Below are 19938 nucleotides of genomic sequence, written 5' to 3' on the forward strand. Positions count from 1 at the left end.
TTCGAATTACAGCCATAAAAATAAGTTAGGAACACAAACCAGGTACATACTTCCAAAAATCAGAGAAGACGGTATGAGTAACTGAAATGCAAGCATATGCTACCAAAATAATCCATTTTTGAGGAAAAATAAAACAATAGTTTAAAAAAGTTACAGTAAAACCCTCAGGGTGTTATCTTGTAGAAGCCAGATCTAGAACATGAATCTACCCCTTATTAAGCAAACAAAAAGGGAAGTTTTCTTGCAGTTTCTCTAAAGCAAAGAAGTTGAACAGGACTGTAAAATTATCTGAATTCTTTGAGAAAAAAGATTCCTGGGCACTTGCAGATAGCACAGAAATACGTTTAAAGAAAAGTTTATCTTACTTTATATTACACTCAAGATTTTTCACCACTGAACTGCTGGTTTATTTTACTTTGAAGACAGTTCTAAGTTTATGTGACCATTTACTGTGTATCCCAGAGATTCTCAAATAAAACTACCAAATATCCAATTACTCAATAAATACCAGTACTCCCATTATGTAAATCTTAAAGAAAATCACATCATTGAAGTTATTGCAAATAAATACCTAGCTATAATTTTATAAATATTTAAATAAAATTCTGCTAAGTATAGCTTAGCCCCCTCAATATACAACTAAACTAAGGAATCTGTTGACTAAAAGTCAGAAAAACAGTCCAGAAAAACAGGTTTGTTTTTGGAACGTTAGATTCCTACAGATTGCTTGTAGGGCAAACTCAAAGCACGCTACCCCCTACTTCCCGACGCTCTGTGCTAGCTATGCTTCTTTGGTTAGTTACGAGCTATAGACTGAATGTTTTAAGATACAAAGGTATCTCAAAGAGAAAATGTGCATACGCTCACAGACTGCAAGGGTTACAGAAATCACTGATCCCTCCTCAAATCTTTTCTATTCTCAAGAAACATACACCGTCTCCCTTTGTCTAGAATAATGCTTTTCAATCTGGAGGGCCTCAGACAAGAGTCTTAGCCTGGAAAGGGCGAAGGAATGACAGCTAAAAATGCAAATTCGTATCTCCCTTATAGCAACAAATGTATGAAGAGATCTACTGAAAACGTTAATGGAACTGTCAGTTGAAAGCACAGAAGAGTCACCGATCAATGGACAGGAGTTACTGTTCCTTAGTACAGTAGATACAGTGTTTTCCAAAGCTGTAGGACATCCTATTCAAAAGCAAAGAGCACATATTCCTATTATTTCCTTTAAATGGTTCCTTGTTGAGAAATATTGACAGGTTCACCCAAAATACTGAACCTGGGTTATATGTAACACAATTCCAGCAATGTGGTGATTATGTGGCCTACTTGGTCCCCTCCTGTGCACCCAGCTTTAAAGCGTTCTCAACCTGCTGCTTAAGTAACCAATTATATCATCTGAACATTTCCACTACTGTGATACTTGCAATTAAAAGTATCATCGTGTAAGCCAAGCTCCAGTTCAGATATTACTACCAACTTCTCCATCATTTCAGAGTCATTCTGCACTTTCCATTCTACACAAGCAGTGCTGTGAGCCACTGCTCTATGCTGTTCTCTTACTTTGTGTTGCATTTTAGTGGCCGAATGGCTACATTTAATTTTTGAAAGATTCTGTCCCATTAAGGGTTATAGGTAAAAGGCTGAAGATTAACATAGCATGCCAAGTTAGGGTAATACAAGATAGTTTTGACTACCAATTTGACTGTAAGTATGGCATGCTGGGACAGATTCACAGCTCACAAAGCTCAGCAGGCCCTGGACTCTGAAATTTCTTTAATGTCTTGCTCTGATATGATAAACAACCAAAAAAGCTGATAATCCATGTCACTGCCAACAGAGGGAAACCACTATTTTTGCTTGGCTGATGCAAGTGGAATTTCTCCTTTCCCAATAATAATACTTCATTAAAAAAATCTCAGAGCCCTCTTCCAGACTCTCCTTGTCAATCCACTGCTAAAATGTGGAAAAGAGGATGCGATACTTTGGTTAACATTTTAAAACATCTCTCTTTTCACGTGTTCATTAGCATAAGACAGAAAGAGAATGAGGGGGAAACGAAGGAAATCATACATTTGTGCCACTTGCCATTCTATAGGTAAGGGACTACTGATGGGGTTTATATAAATGTGTATCTTCACAAGTGTTATGTGTGGGTAAGAAGTCACTCTACATAACTATCTATTGTGAATAGGCCTCCTGAAAACAAGTGCTTTTTAAGACACCTTTTTTTGTTTATTAGGTCCCTCATTTTTAGTTTTTTTTGGTGTGTTTCTGGTTATATGCAAATACTTCAGCAAGTGAAGTGTTCATAACAGTCTAATTGAGTTAAGCTCTGACTGCATCCAGGTTTCCTTAAGAAGGTTGGTTTTGGTTTAAAACAGAAGAACAGCATGCTTTTATATTTACCTATTGCACAGTTAATCACTTTTGCATTATGTTTCCTATTAAAGTAATTCTACGACTAAACTGAATAGCTCCAGAGAACCCATTTTGGTCTCGTGTCGGCTCAAGGACTCCCAGAACAAAATAATAACACTGAAAAAAAATAATTTCAAATTAAGCCACTACATAGAAACGTCCTGAAAAAGCCTTGGAAAGTTCATGAGTAAACACCACTTGTTTAGAAAACACCTCTGTAAAAGTACAGTACAGTATACAGATGATAGACCAGAATAGCTGCAGATGGAGCTGTTAAAGACAGCAATTATGCATTCAGAATGTTTATTATGGGCTCTTTGTTTTAAATTGTGGTTAAAAAATCCCCAGAGGATATTTAAAGCATAAGATCTACTTTGAAGGTTCTACCAAGAAGTTGATTTATAATCAATAAAAAGAATGAGCATTACCTCTGAGCAAGCACTCTGTCATAGCCCTACTCTTAGTACCAGGTTAGTGGAGCAACCTCCAGCCTGTGTTCACAGAGCAGAGTTTTCCCATCTGTTGGAACACTACAGGCTATCCTGATGATGGCTGAGGTATCCACAAAGATTTCCAGCTTTCACTCTGACTTTCTTCCTTTGAACGTTAACATTCTTACAATAGGTTTATATAAGCAACAGTTATATTATTATAATTTAATAACAGATTTGTTATTAAATCAGCCTCCTAAAAATATAAAAATATTGGATATTATGAAAGTGTCTTTCGATCATACTGCAATCTTCACAGTCTTCATAGGAAACCTAATTAGAGCCATCGCTTTAGAACTATGATGTGTATTCATCTGATTTCATGTAACTAAACAGTTAAAAACCGTTATTTGCTAAGATTGAATACAGTCAAATTGCAAACCCATACAATCTGACAATGTGGTCATGTGCTCTTTCAAAGAGTGCATAGGACGGATTTCTGCAGCAGTCAGTACAGTAAATTCTTTTGATGCAATCCCAGTCAAAGCTGTAAACATTCCTAATCGCAGTTTCTTGGAAACCTTTTGTTCATGTTTTTATTAGCAAGTTGCACTGGAAGATCCCCTGCCTTTTTCTTTTTCCTCTCATCAGTTACAGGCAGTATCATCACCTTCAACCCCTCCAGCTGTTCAGAACTACTCATAAGCATTTCTTCAATAGATTCAGGGTAGGAATCCTTTCCTTGCAGTGCACAATGACACTTTCCACATGCCATTGTTAGCAAGGCCCCAGTGCATGATCTTGGAGAAGCAGGTTGATGAGGAAGTGTGCTATGCCTTAATGGGATTTCCTGCAGGTTTGGGATCATAACCGTATAGGAAAGTAGCTGCTATTACAAGGACTGCTCCAAAGAAAAAGACACTGAATAGAATAAGGATAGGGAGAAAAAAAAAAAAAAAAGAAAAAAGTTAGCTTGTTTCAGTTGATGCAACTTCTTTTATGTGTTACAATCAAAGACAAGACATTGTGGGAACACAGCGGATAAATTGTATTTGTCCAATTTATAAAGAACAAAACAATTTGCATATATTTATTATAGAAGGATGCAGGAAGAAGTTGAAATAAGACATTTACATCCACAAAATAATGTATCTCTATAGTGACATTCTGAACGTTACAATTACAGTTTCATGGAACAACTGTCAAAAGTAATCAGAACAACCTTATTTTTTTCCCCATTCTTTTGCCTAAAGCTCTCTGCAAAACGCAAGCAGAAGCTAAAGTGCAATTGCTGCAGTTACCCAGCAACTTCTAACATCTTACACACAGCATGTTGTTGGAGTCGTGTTTGCTTTGAAGTCCAAAGCTTACGTCAAAACAAATTCCTGCGGCCCAAGAAACAGTTTGCAAGTCAGTATAATCTAATTTTTGGCAGATACATCAAGATTTATGTAAGGAGAAGATAATAAAGGCATCCTATGTATTGTGACACATGGGCCTTTAGGTTGTTTTGCTAGTTACAAGTCTGAAACAAAAGACCCAAAGCCAACAGATGATCAGTACACGTGTTAGAAAAGAGCCTTGTCATAAAGACATGACAGTGTTGACAATTTGAGCTTCTGAACCAAACACTATAAAAACTATGGCACATGACTTGATAATCCTTCAGAGAATACAGTTAGCCTGTTTCTGGACACGTTCCATCGCAACACATTCAAGCACTTTAGCACTTCACATCTATTGTCCCAATCAAAGATATTTGTTGAAGCACAGAAACAATTACGCAGTTTCAGTTCAAATAAATTCAGCTGGCGTAAGCCAGGTTCTAAAGATAAAGTTTGATTAACTCGACTTGAACCAAGTTATTTATTAAATAAGATGGCTTCAAGTTCTACATGCTGCTAGTTGGCTTCACCTCCTTTAATTATTTACCACTGTTTCCATTTTCACCATGTTTGCAGAAGCTGGCAAGTTACTTATTATTTTCCATTTGAGCACACAGAAATACCTAAACCACTTTCTACGTTTGTTTTAATAGGACAAATATAGGCTGCTTATAATTGAAATTCAATGTCTTCTACTTTTTAAGCCTAAACAGTCGTTCTGCTTCCCTTTTTGAATGTTTATGTAAAGTCCTGCTTATACTGCAAGTGCTTTTAGATAAAAAGATGGGGTTTTTGTATCAGATAAAGTTGCGAATATTATTCAAAGTATTTTTATACTATGAGTATGTGTAACATGAGGAGTGTGGGTCAATTATAAGCAAACTATTAATATTAGTTGGAATAGAGCAAGAAGGTTGGAATATTACTTCTGCACTCCACATATTAACATGCATTGCCAAGACAAACACTATTGTGGAACCTAACCATGTACAAACCCTGCAGTGTACAGAGCTACTAAAATCTGATTCACACAACTTCGGGGCAGTGTATTGGGCCTAGAAGCCTATAGCAACCATTTTCCTTTCTTGTTTGGTCCAGTTGTTTTCACTAATAAATACTGGATTCCTTTACTAATAAATATGGGATTCTTTATGGTACTTGCTGTAGTGTAACTTCCATGTGTGTATGCAAAGAGACATGTATGTGGAGAGAAAAGCAGGAGAGGAACACACTGAGGAAGGTAGGGTAGGGAGGAAAAGGAGAGAAAAGGACAATGAATTAAACCAGAGCTTGCCAGAGTGGCTGGTCAAGAGCCAAGATTTGAGCGCCAGTTATTCCTGACCTGTGGGGGGCTCTGTCTTACAGGAAATTTAACCTCGCCAACTGTTACCTATGGTATGTTATGAAACTCAACTTTCATGTGCAAGTTGTATATACATGGAAAAGACTTCTTACCTTGTAGGGACAAAATCTTGCAGCCAGAAATAGGAGATCAATGTTGACAGTATAATAGAGAGAGAAGTTGCAAATCCCTTTAAAATGTTGTCTGCATATTTTATAACAGCAGCAATCACCAGCCCTCCAAGTGCCTGCAAAAAATAGTAATGCTTGGATTTGCAACCTGCAAATTCAACTCAGAGCATCTGTTTTAACAACATGCACTTACTTTAGGAGAGGGTTTTGTCTATGTTTAGGAGCATTACATTTATGTTATGAATATGGGTTGTTAAATATTGGAGAAGTTCCTTCCCCATTAAAGAAACTGTTGATCATATTACCATCATTAAATCAGTGGAAGTGCTTGTACCCTGCATTTTTACTCATAAGAGGAAGGGCTTTTTTTATATTATTTCTATTAAAAATCACAAAAGAAATAAAGTTCACATGCTTTCATGTTGCACAATACTTTGTATTACATATACTCGCTACATATTTTCAAGGGTTTTATTTAGAGGTTTATTCTAATAGCGATAGAGCAGACTTTTGGCTATAGAATTCACAGTAGCTTAATGACACCCATTAGTTTCCCCAGTCAGTAAATCCCAAATGCCTCCACAGAAACATGTGATAGAAGTTATCTCACCTGTAGAACAACAACTACCCAAGTAAGTTTATTGTATCCTTGAAAAAATCCGTTCTTTGACAGTTGCTCTCCATCATAAATGTATACACCCATCAGTCCAAATATGCTACCAAAAAATCCTGAAAATATAAGATTGATTTAAAAGCTTCAGGTGAAAAACATGCAAACGGGTTCCTTGTCCTCAAGGACTGCTCACATATTTCCCATTTTAAAACAGGACTGCCCCTTGTGATACCATCACATTCAAATGCAGCCAGTGTTCAAATAGATATTCCCATTTAAAAGCTGTTTTTCACACTTATAACAAGTTTTGACTGTTTCCAGTAGGATGCTTTTATCTTCCACTGCTCTCTACTGGAATGGGGTAATTTTTGCTTATGGCATATAGCAAAATTCACTTAAACAAGTTCAGTTTTCCTGAAACTAGTCCTGCCTGAAGGCTGAGGTCACACTACAACCTGTGAGAAAAACAGGGAACACATTCACTGCAGGAGATGGGCTCTGACATAGCAAGAGCTGGAATTGGGAGTTTCGCAATTCAGACAAGGATCATGGAAGTGGGATTCTTCTGATGAGGTCTCAACAGTCTCAAAAACAGTGAATGTTTACTAGTAGAGACTTAATGTCAAAGGAAGAAACTGAGGTGAGATCAAAATGTGTATCATATGGTGAGTATAGTGTTCTTCTAACCATCTGGGAAAATGTTCCTAACCCCCTTAGGCATGGACGTAACACAAAATACCTCCTCTATGACTGATTCAGGCTCTAGTCCTGAGCAGGAAAGAGGGAGCAGTTTTTCCATTCCTTTTCTATGAAAAGTTGGCCTCTATTCTCATCACTTTTCTTTCTGACAGACATAAAACCTTTTGTTTGCCAAGAATTCTTTTTGTAGGCAGAATGAAAAACTTAGATTTCATTCAGATTAAACCAATTATTTCTATTTTCCAATCAATCTGCTAAAATAACTGATCAACTGTTCATACATCCCTGACCTGAGCCTGGGATGCATTAAACCTACATTTTTTCCAAGAACTATTCTAAAATACATTTTACATTTTTTTCTACAGTTCTAATAATTGTCCATGGATATGAAAATGAAAACCAGGTTGGACATACAGGTTTTGTTGTTTGTGTTTTAAGAAATGCTCTACTTCAAAGCTCTTGCTTACAACTGACTTGCTCCTGAATGATACGACATCTTAAGTAGGCAACTCACTACCGTGCACTTGCAGAAAGGATGCACTGATGTATAGTGAAACAGTGATTTCATGTTTTACAGATTTTCTAAAAGCTACAGAAGATGACAACATTGATTTCATTTCTGAACTGAAAACAATCTTCCTAATGAACATATTCTACTGAGTTTGTATGGAGGCAAATTAAGCTCATTGACAAAAAAGAATTAAGAATAGAGTCACAGGATAGTTAGGGCTGGAAAGGACCTTAAGATCATCCAGTTCCAACCCCCCTGCCATGGGCAGGGGCACCTCACACTAAACCATGTCACCCAAGGCTCTGTCCAACTTGGCCTTGAATACCACCAGGGATGGAGCATTCACAACTTCCCTGGGCAACCCATTCCAGTGCCTCACCACCCTTACAGTAAAGAACTTCTTCCTTATATCCAATCTAAACTTCCCCTGTTTCAGTTTGAACCCGTTACCCCTTGTCCTATCACTACAGTCCCTAATGAAGAGTCCATCCCCAGCCTCCTTATAGGCCCCCTTCAGACACTGGAAGGCTGCTATGAGGTCTCCATAGCAGGTGACTTGATTCTCACTGTTAGCACAGGCATTTCTGTCTTCATATATCACAGTCCTAGTTACTCATTACCTTCAACAGTTCATGTTTAGATGCAGCCTCTCCTGATCTCATGTTTTTCACAAAGCGACTACTGGAACATTCAATATATGACCAGGTCACCTGGTCATCAAACCAATGAACTCACTTGTTTTCATACACACTTCTGTGCACTGCAGAAAATCTGAAGAATGTTTGAAGAAATCCTTGATTATTTTTTTTTGGCAATTATGACTGTTTAATTGGAAATTGTTTCAGATATCCTCATTGTCGCCCACCAAAGCACTTTTATCATGGAAACTAAGAGTGGTAATAGTCAGCTTTCCCTGGCAATGGGTTTTACATTGTAGCTCCATCCAGAGCACCAAATCTTCCCTTAAATCCTGGACCAAGCCCCAGCTACTCACCCTTCTCTGCCTTCAGAATTCCCTAACATAACCTTTCCTGATGTATTCCCTCCCCTACTTCTACAATAAATACTAGCAGATAGTAAGTAGAGGTTTTGAGCCCCTTCTCTATCCTCAATTTGCAAATCATTATGGGCATGTAAAACTATTAAAATATAACCAAATGCAGTTCTGTGTTTTTAGCTGAAACCATTTATAACACAGCCACAGGAAAAGAAAGGAAAAAAATACTGCTGATATTCAGACATTTTTGACTATAGCAGTGTCTGACCAACCATAACTACAAAAAACTACACCATCTCTTGCTTCTATGGTATATTCTACCAGACTCAGTACTCTATATTACACATTTATCTTAATTCTTCAGCATGTGGTATCTCCAGGAGATGACCTGAATGAAACTTACCAAGCTGAATGTTTCTGATCCACACAGACTGCTTGGTTTCCTTTAAGATTTTCTCAAAGTAAACGCCAGCAAATCCACTGGAAAAGCAAGCTATCAGAACTGCCATCAGGCCCACAAACTGAGATCCTGCCGAATGCTCCTTAGCAGCTGGTGCTTGGGAGTCTGAAGGCCACTGGATGTAAAAACAGTTACACAGCGTTCACTGGTAAAATCAAGTCAGGAGCACCTATAAAATGCAAGTTTGTTTTCTAGCATAAATACAATCCCATGCTTGCAAAGTTTTGTATTTTCACCATAGATACCTAGAAAAGCCTGCAAAGACATCATTTTTCTTTCTGCGTATTTGTAAGGAGTAAACCTGTGCCTGAAATGGGAGAACACCCTTCAATTTAAACAGGGCCAGGACTTATGCTTTATAAGGCAGAACTGTTTCTCAATCATAATTTGTGATGGTCATTCATACTCACCAACTTTTGCAATCCAACAGTTACCTTATAAATACAAGCACAGGTAGAAAACCACATACACAAGCTGCCTTTAAGGTTGGATCAGTTGACTTTTGCATGTGCCTCTCTTCAGTGATTATACAGATTACTAAACATGAAATTTGTGAAGCTAAATCCTGCAATATATCTACTGCTAACAGAATAAAATGCAATGCCATAGACAGAAATCATACTGAAGTCTGCTTCAGATGTTCTGCTTTCAGACGCTATCAGAATGGTTTATTCTCATTTTTACTTATTAAATTTGAAAATTCTATAAAATGTAATCCTGATTCTTTTTTAAATCCTTAACAAAAAAAAAATAGGATATGCTAAAATCTGCTAAAAATTCTTAGAACTTAGTCTCTTGTTCCATGATTCTGCCCTCTAAAAACGACAACCCCTTGTACCTCCACTATTTAGAACAGAGGCCAAGTTTGCCTCTTGAAAAGTTCAAGTAAATTTATCATGCTGAAAACATATCGCGCTGTGAGCAGCAGCAGATCAGTGAGTCCCTCATGTCTCAAGAAGCGTGCTAGCAAATACTGCTATCACTGTTATTTGCAGGTTGCTCCAGAGCTCCTGTCACATTCTACAGGGGAGCACTGGGCACAAAAGAAGTGTTATTTTCTCTCTTTGAACCAGTTCTGGTGTCCTCTAGCCCTTGCCAGTGATGATTCATAGCTCGTGACCACACTCTGGCGCTCATGTGAAGCTGGTGGAATCAGAAAGTAAGCACAGAAATCCACGTGCCTTGAATAAACAAACTCAAACTACCTGCTAATACTTACCTGAACAAATGCCACTCCTGTCATCAGTATTACTAACGAAAGCCACTGGTATACACCTAACTTCTTGCTCAACATGGACACAGAAAACAATGCTGTGGTAAGAATTTTCAGTTGATACGTAACCTGGAAGAACCCAGAAACAGTTACTACTGCATAATTCATGGACGGATTTGAAATGTACAGAGAAATCCAAAGGTACAGTACCTGGTATGTGGCTGCGTCGAGGTTCGACAATGCTACATACAGCAAGTTATTCTGAAGAGTATAAATCCCTGAAGGAATAGCAAGTTTAAGAGTTTCCATGGGTTTATTAAGGATTTCATCATGTAGCACTCTGTTCAGAGTCCGTAAATTGCACTCTACCCAAAGAAACAATAAAAGAAATAGACATTCACTATAAGGATGCAGGGGGGGAGGATATGGATATATATGAATATATATAAATGAATGATATATATGAATATCATATATATATTAATATATTAAAAGAATTCTGTACTTAAAGATTGTTGCCTCCTTTTTAAAGCTATCACTGCTGTCAAGACCTCAAAATACTATGTTTGTTTAACTTTCATGAGACTCAGATATATGCAAGGAAAAAGGGCTGCAAGGTATCTTCCAGGAATATCAAAACTAGAACAATTATTCAGAAGAATTTAAGTACAACTTATTGAAACCATGTCAATATTTCAAGGTGAATGTCATCTAAAAAGTGCACATTTAGAAGCAAGTCATCAATATTTATGAATATACAGTGATATTTTTAAGCTGTTGAAGATCACATATATATGTCAAGGAATCAGATAAATTCAGTCTAGAATGTACAAAGTAAGAACTGGAGTAAATCTGAATATACTTTTTTCAAGCTTAAACCTGCACTTCTTCCTGTAATAATGAACTTGCTTTCTCCCTTCTTCATCTGCTGTTTGTTTCGGGTTTTTTTCCCTATTATTCTTGCTTGGGACACCTTAAAGCTTTTCACTTTTTCCTACTTTTACATATGAATGTCTTCAAATGCCTGAGCAAACACAGCTGCCTGGCTTCTTTTCTACTATTAGCTTTAACCTGTTAACAGAAAATTCATTTTTCAACTTCTCAATATCCATATTCTTTAGAGTTAACTCTTGCAAGCAAACAGACAATATCTTTTTTCCTGTGTTGAAGAATGAGGTATGATTAATGTCACTCCAAGACTATTTCTAACATTTCTAACACGAGAAGGGAAATGCTGTTTTCATGCCTGTACTGACATGGCTGCTCTGCAGTTGCCACTACAATACAGCATATTGATTAGGAAAATTACTTGGTGCAAAATTTGACACATACTGCTGTCTTTGTAGACCAAGAGAACACAGGCCAAAATCTTCAGAAGTTCAGCAATAACTACTGCAGTGGAGGATAAGTAACGAGGTCCTTCTTCCTTCAGCGTCCGAGAATAACGCATGGTCAAGACTAAACTTGTGGTCTGAAAAACCAGGATGCTCAAGGAAAGGTATTTTAAATTGGTAGACATTTCTTGACTTTTTTCTTCCTGAAACAGAAAAAAACCCCAAACCCAGGCTTAAAAGGCAATATTGCAGATAGAGGTTTCCCATGGGAACTGGCATGTTAAAAGAAGTTATCCAGGGAGCTCAGCCAAATGAAAACAACAAACCTAATCTGATATTTTAAAAGAAAAAGGAGATGAACAGTTTAGAAATGTTTTTTCAAATAGGAGATTACAAATGGGGAAGCATATCAGAATATTAGAGTGAGAACTAATAGAGAAAAGCAATATTGCTTAGCTGTAGTAACAACAAAGTAAAATAAGGACTAATAACTGGTAATTAGCTTTCCAATAACTGGTTTCACTAAAGAAACCTCTCGAGGTAAATCAGTGCTGGATTTCTCTGTGTAGGTGAAGGCTCAGAAGGTATTCCCAAAGTGAAGGAGCTGTGGCACTGCAGAATGCCCAGCACCCCTGCTGCACTGAGCTATTCTCAGAACTAGATCTTCTCACCCTTCCACCAGGTTGCAGTCTCTGCCTTGCCAGATGACACAGTGCCAGCACAGCACAGGGTGAGGGCGGCGCTGCTTTACATGGAAATAAGGTATGCCTGATGCTGAAGGAAAAGGAGAGTTGTGGGAAAGCAGGATAGGAACATGTGGGAAGGAGGAGCTGCAAGGAGGCAGCACCAAACCCGTCCAGCTGGTTATCCTGCTCAATTGGTTCAATACAGATGACTGGTGATTGCACCCACTTTCTCACACTTCGCCAACCACCACAAACCTTACATTAGTAAAGCTGTATCATCCTCACCTCTATCATGAACTTTCACCAAGCTGACGTGGTTTCCTTTGCCCTTTGTCACCAACTGAAGTATTAACTGAGTGCAGAAGATTAACAGATTCAATGCAATTCGCATTTTGCGAGCACAATACATTACAAGGACATTACATTCAGAACACTGTATCGTTTTCTGCTATTCTTCATACTAAGAAGAGTTTCCATACCACAGAAATGAATGCTTTCTATAAAAGATTAACTACTACTGCCTTCACTGCCCATATATTCAAAAATGGAGCCGTGCTTTATAATGAAAAAGTAAAGTCAAATAAGTATTAGAAGTCAGAGATGTTTTCAAGTAAAAGAAAAGTAGTAAGAGTCAAGACAATAAATAACCGTTCTGACTTTTGGAAGGCTAGAGATGGATAAGCAATACTTTATGAATGCATATGCCAGAGCTGCCCCTGTGCATGTTTTACATCTACAGGCACATAAGTTTTGACTCATTATCTAGGTTTGTACCACTGCTGAAGGATTTGCTGGTACCTCAAAATATTTGTAGCTGAAACTGGAGCAGTTTCTTGCTCGACTGCATTTCTCTAGCGCAAGATGCATTTCGTAACAGTTTTCATTGCTATGAGATCTGGAAAGCTGTGCTATGCAAGTATTTCTGACTTGCCTTTATCTTGTCTCTAAGCATTAATGCATTAATAGATTTTCTCCAGTCAAACAGACAAACTCTAATTAATACCTATACAGCATGGATCGGATGCTTAAGAGACACTGCAAACAAATACGAATTGCCAACAGCCACAGAGATAGGAAGTACATACTTGTATCCTGCACAGTAAAATTGTTTATGTTGAGAATTATATGGCTGCAAAAATATTTCTAAAATCATCTCAGACAAGAAAAAGATGCCAGGATGCAGAAACTGAGAAGAAATACAAAATGATTCCTTTAAGGAATCTTAATAAGGAATCTCTAGCGTGAGGTGTCCCTGCCCATGACAGGGGGTTGGAACTGGATGATCTTAAGGTCCTTTCCAACCCAAACCATTCTATGTTTCTATGATTAATAGAAGATAACATTTGTATGAACTATGGTGTCATTTAACTCACTGAAGAAACAAATACTAATGACACAACTGAACTATATAAATCAGACAGAAATGAAGGAGAAGAAAACTGCAGGCAACATTCAAGATTTGCTAACTTTTCCCACAGGTTCTGGTGGAATAACCCTTTACACAAGGATGTTAACTGTAGAATTATGCATCCCCATCAACAAAATGCAGAAGATCAGTTAGTCAGAGGAACAGCTTTGAAGAACAGGTTTGCTATACCTGAAAACAAGGAGGAGAATGAGAAGAACAGTTGCCAGGAAGGGATGAAGAGGGGACATACAAGGATCAGACTCTCCAGAGGAATAGAGATCAGATTCTTCAGCAGCAGAGAGAAGACAGAGGGAGATAAAGGGAAAAAACTCAAAATCCACTGGGAGAAAATACAGAACTGAAGTTCATCAGAAGGTCTGTCCACGCTACTGGGGAAAACACTGCAGAATGCACACTTACGTGAGACAACTTGCACAACATTTTTTCCACCTTTTCCATCTACCTCACTTTTTGGTATTGAGACCTGACAATCTGGAAACACAACGTGCTGTGGCTAACAGGAACACCACCAGATTTCATCCAAGCACACTTATAGATAAATAAGTTTTTAACTTTTTGGCTTTCACTTTTCAAACTGCTTCTGACAAACTACAGGTAACGGGAACACACATCCCTCCTGAACTGGGACCGAAATTTCTGCCTTCTGTGAGCCTGTGAAGTGACAAAGGGTTTTACAAATGTTCCCAATTCTGAGAGATCAATTTTATAACCTTCAAAACTGGTCACAATCTCAGAAAATAATGTTCATGTGAATCTCTTGCTGAAATAGAACCATCTATTTACTAAGCAGCTTAAAATGGAATTTTAAAAGCAAATCACTACTATCTTGTTTATGAGCAAGTATTAAAGCGTTCAGCATGAAAACATGCCAACTAGGTCAACAGTTTAGTAAGCCCATCAGCAAAGCCATAAGGAATACATACCACACTAGTTCCTTGAACTACAGTCTTGTCTTCAGTAGTAATCGTGATACAAAAGGGAGCTTTCCCAATGTGTCTCAAAAAGGTGCCAGTAGCAGCAAGCATTTCTTTGCCATAATTCACTAAAGCAGTTTCAGAGTTTCCAAAACTCATACAAAATAGACTTTAAGTGCCCAGTGCGCTAGCTGAAATAAGGGTATCTGTTAAGAGCTGTCCTGTCAGTGGCCAGCAAGGCAGGCTTGTAAAGGACAAGTGTGTGAATTTTCTTGCTGTATTTACAAATAGTTGGTTCACTGAAACTTATGTATGCCAATAAAATAACCACCCTTTACTGAGCACACATACTATCTTATCAGATCTCCTGGTCCCTCTTCCTTTCTTTAAAGAGAGCTGCGTATGAGCTCATAAAACTCTGCAAACAGGGCACTCCCGGATCCAGAAAAGGATCTAAGCACCAACCTTCAAAGGGCTGGACCATCTTTAAATGCATTTCACAGCAGGTTTAGATTTAGAGGTTACTACCAGAGGTGTAATTGCTTTCTTCTAGCCACAAGTTTCTGCTACTCTCACTGCAACAAACTGCATCATATACTAAGTGTCTTCAGTAACAGCTCACACTTTGTCTTAAACCAATAATGAACCCGGTTCTCAATGTGTTTCCCATACAAAGTTACCACCAGGCTTAGATTTCTTCCTGGGCTTTGGACAGACTACTCAGTACTGTGTTCCAAAAATCAGATTTAGGTTTGCCAATTCAAAGACACAAAGTTGAGCAGTCACATTTACTCAATGACTTTTGAACTGTATCTTGCAGTGAGAGGTGCTAAGTACCTGCAACTCCCAGGCTGCCACATGGCCTGTCACATCAGTTAACTCAGAGACTTGGCTTATTGTTCTTTTTTTCTATTAGTCTAAGTGAAAAGAAGTAAACCGCTCCTTCCTAGTTTATTCAGTATTACCATGTAGACACACTCTACAGCCAGCAACACGGAAGGCAGGGGCAGAGCTGAAAGGCAGGTCTATATAGGAAGTCAGCATTCAAGCCAAGTATTTGCAGCCATGTAACCTTCACCTTCGGTACACACAGGTGGATAAAACGCAGGGCTTTTCTTAACTTTTGTCTTTTACAGATGTGATGGTGTAAACCTCTGAGCTTCTCAGCTGCCAGATAGCTACAGTAAGAGAATTTTGTGCAAAATTAAGGATCAGGTTATGAATTTATCCTATTCTTGAATTTGTAGGAGGTGTCAAAACCTGAGAGAATTACTTCAGCTTAAGGTATCTAAAATACTAAAACCAAAAAGGAGACCTCTAGAAAGAGACATGACTTATTTATTTGAAATACTTTTTAGTTAAGCTGAGAGCCTAGAGACTGTCTGGAGACATTTTCCACAGATGAAGTTATGCTGCACATCAAGGACATCCTTCCACCAAGCATGGCCTAACACCATCTTTGAGAACAAGAGAGCAGGGACCACTTCACAGATCCAAGCACCTGTGTACAAATCCTGATAAAAATATGTTACAGTAAACTAAGTATAGAACTGTTAAGACTCAACTTTATCAAACATCAAGTATCTAGTTGAATAGCATGTTTTGGGCTCACTGAAATTACATTTTCACATATTGTTTTATAAAGAAAGATGAAAGCTCATCCACAAATGATCTGAATTTCATTTATTTGTGCATTTCTCCTGCATCAGTTACATTGAGAGTTCCTTCAGTATCCCAAACTATCCAATATTCTGCATTATATTTCACAAATTCAGTCTGAATTACTAAGAAAGCTTTTTTAGAAGCTGGCTCACTTTTTATTATATTCATTTGATTTCATTTTTTCTTAAATTTAAAAAAAAAACAAACCTAACTACTATTATGCTTGCAATCTTCACAGTGATGGCGTTACATGAGTTACATTTCCTCTAGCCTAGCTGTGAAAGGTTTTCATTGCTGATGGTCTTTCACAGTAAAAAGCCAAGTTACAGAAGTTATTGCTAGTGCTTATTCCATTTTTGGATCAACGAGTTTAAGACTGCTTAACCAAACTAAAGGCACTTGCAGATTAGTTATAGTACAAAGTCAAACAGAAGCAGACAACCAACCTCTTAAAACTGCAGAAGGGTAACTTGAAGTCTGCAGTCTCTAGCAAAACTTTTAAGACCAGCTAGAAAATAAGCAGTGACAGAATCTGCCTCACAGAAGGGTGGGAAGTACAGTACACTACTCCATTCCAGTGGAATGGATACGGACACACTTCCTGGCCATTTGCTTTGAAATCACGGCAGCAGATTGAAGAAATAGGACTGTGTTCTCCTATTTCTCAAATGGAATGTAAGCCTGGTGCTGATGCTACACCTGTACAAATATAATAAGCTGGCAACAAAGAGGAAAAAGACAATTATTAGGTGGAGTAAGAGCTCACAGAACCTGAAGAACCTATTTTTATTACTTCCTTCTTCACATTCACACGTGCATTACCCTCTTCCCTGTGTTGGCTAACAAACAAATAATATGCTACTATCTATAACAACTACATCCCTCAGAGGAAAGTTCTTTTCCATAAATCTTTCACTTGAACTCAATATAGCCTTCTTCCCACCAAAATTAGTACCAGATGCAACAAATACATTAGGTATAGAAATAAATGGATGGAGTTCATGAAGTTCAGTAAGCCCAAGTGCAAGGCCCTGGATACGGGCTGGGGCAATTCCCAGTATCAGTACAGGCTCGGTAACGGCTCAAGAGCAGCCCTGTGGAGAAGGATGTAACGGTGCTGATGGACGAAGAATTGGACATGAGCGGGCAATGTATGCTTGCAGCCCGGAAAGCCAACCTTATCCTGGGCTCCATCAAAAGTAGCATGGCCAGCAGCTTGAGGGAGGTGACTCTGTCCCTCTGCTCCCATGAGATCCCACCTGGAGTACCACATTCAGCTTTGAGTCTCCAGCAGAAGACAGATTTGGCCCTGTTAAAGCAGGACCTGAGAAAGGCCACAAAAATGAATAGAGGGATGGAACACCTCTCTTCTGAGGAGCTGGGGTTCATATTGGAGAAGAAAAGGCTCTGGTGAGACCTTACTGCAGCCTTTCAATATATAACAGGAGCTTTTAAGACAGACAGAGACTTTTTACTAAGGCCTGCAGTGTCAGGACAAGGGGCAACAATTTTAAACTGAAAGAGGGGAGATTTCAATTGGATATAAGGAAGAGAGTTTTTGGGATGAGGTTAGTGAGACCATGGCAGGGAGGTTGGAAGTAGCTAATCTTTAAAGATCCCTTCCAAACCAAAGTATTCTAGGATTCTGTGATAAATACCTCAGATAGTAGCGAGGGTGCACAGACTTTTCCAAATCTAGTAAATGCTGCTGAACTGGGTTATGAACAAGATCTTACATATATATATTTGAAGTGCTAAATTTGGACTGATATCATGCAACAACACATTTCTTTCTCTCCCCACCCTTCCCAATGTGTGTTCTTTCATATCTGTGTATTTATTGTTTTCATAAACCATGTTATAAATATTGCTAATAATCTTAAACCTATTTCTCACTTTAAAAGATCGCTATTCATGTTTTCAATCTTTCTCATATGATAGAGGTTTCTCCTTCATTCCCTCCCACGTGTCTATACTTGCCAGCTGCTCCTCCCCAAATACATGGCACTCCTCACCTAGACCACTGCAACTCACTCCATCATTTCAAAACTTACCTTCCTTTTGCTTTTGTTTTTTGGTTTGTTACTCATTCTTCTCGTTGGATACATTATAATGTGTATTGAGCACGCTATGGCAAAAATAAACTATGTTCTTCTTAGAGCTTGTCTTCTTCTTCAGAAGCGTTATTCAAAGCAAATCCTCTAGCAAAGTTTTTCTTGCGTCTTCTAGCAGAAACTGAGTAACAGAGATGTTTTCACATGAAGTTTTCCTTCAGGCAGTGTTTCCAATTTCTTCATTGGCATTAGAAAAAAATCTTAACCGGTGAAAATAATTGAAAACATTACTGCATTCAAGTAACATCTTCACAACAAGGACAGCAAGCACAACACAGCAGAATGCTGGTGGACCTTGCTCCTGCAACGTCATCTAGTACCTATCTAGGTAGTGCCATCTAGTACCCTATCTTGGTGTGCTTGTTTTAGCTAGGGCAATTTTCTTCATGGTAGCTGGTATGGGGCTCTGGTTTGGATGTGTGCTGAACATTGTACTGATAACACGGGGATGTTTTAGCTTCCACCGAGCAGAGTTTACACAGGGTCAAGGCCGTTTCTGCCTCTCACCCCATCAGCGAGCTGGCTGGGGGTGCACAAGGACCTGGGAGGGAACGTAGCTGATCCCAATGGACCAAAGGGATACTCCAGACTGTATGGAGTCAGGCTCGGCACATAAAGCTGGGGAAAGGAGGAGGAGTTACAGCATTTGTCTTCCCAAGTAACGGTTACGCATGATGGAGCCCTGCTGTCCTGGAGATGGCTGAAGCCCGACCATGGGAAGTGGTGAATGAATCCCTTGTTCTCCTCTGCCTGTGTGTGTGGCTTTGGCTTTCCCTGTTCAACTGCATTTGTCTCAACTCACGAGTTGTTTCCTTACTTTTACCCTTCCCATTTTCTCCCCCATCCCACTGGGGAGGAGTGAGCAAGCGGCTGCGTGGGGCTTAGTTGCTGGGTGGGGTTAAACCACCACATTTGGCCTTTTTAAAATCATGCAGGTACCTTTTAGCAAGGGCACTTGGTGCACAGAGCAGTTACACATTAAGTTGTAACTGCTAACGATCAAGCAATGATTTCCTCTCAACTTTGCTCCAAACCCCTAGACTTTTGCCAAGTATAGTAGAGGCTGTATCACTGGCCTAACACTCAACCAGGAAACTGCACCACTGCCAAGTCTAACAAAGGGAATGCAATTATATATTAACTAACATCTAATTTCAGATAATGCTATAGATTGCTTGGGACCCAGGTCAGGTTTTCCTCTAGGTTGACAGAAAACACAGCAGTTCAAACACACGGTTCTGAAGACCTCGCAGAATTTTTTTTTTTTTTCTTTCTTTTGTGGGGGAGAAGAAAAAAAAAATCACCATTCCAATCTATGAATCAGAAAGGAAAAGTTGGGCATTGTGAACCTTAAATGCCAAATCTGTGGCTAAATACTCTTTAAGCCCACCCCATCCCCTTTTATCCTTTACACCAAGCCTAAGAATCCAAAGGCAAGATTTCCTTGACCGAGGAGAATTTGTTTTGATGACTATTAAAGAAATTACATATGGAGAATAAATATTCAGCATTCAGGAAATTCAAGCCATCATTGAGCCAAATCTAACACCAATATTTCTTGTAAGATGAAGCTTTCAACTACGCACACAGTAGTGC

The 19938-nt window shown here is 38.6% G+C and overlaps 1 protein-coding gene across 1 annotated transcript; it reads right to left on the reverse strand.

Moving 5' to 3' along the window:
- Positions 1-1385: 1385 nt before the first annotated feature.
- On the reverse strand, positions 1386-18735 carry SLC35A3 (solute carrier family 35 member A3). Its single transcript, XM_057402371.1, has 8 exons — positions 18283-18735; positions 11536-11740; positions 10414-10568; positions 10210-10332; positions 8934-9105; positions 6321-6439; positions 5693-5826; positions 1386-3773 (listed from the first exon to the last, which is right to left on the reverse strand). Exons 1-8 carry the CDS (start codon positions 18334-18336, stop codon positions 3683-3685), a joined length of 1053 nt encoding a protein of 350 aa, XP_057258354.1. The 5' UTR covers positions 18337-18735; the 3' UTR covers positions 1386-3682.
- Between the last annotated feature and the right edge of the window lie 1203 nt (positions 18736-19938).

Source organism: Pezoporus wallicus, unplaced genomic scaffold, assembly GCF_028554395.1.
Source record: "Pezoporus wallicus isolate ANWC-B61680 ecotype Strahan unplaced genomic scaffold, APGP_CSIRO_Pwel_v1 contig_3489, whole genome shotgun sequence".
NCBI classification, from domain to species: Eukaryota; Metazoa; Chordata; class Aves; order Psittaciformes; family Psittacidae; genus Pezoporus; species Pezoporus wallicus.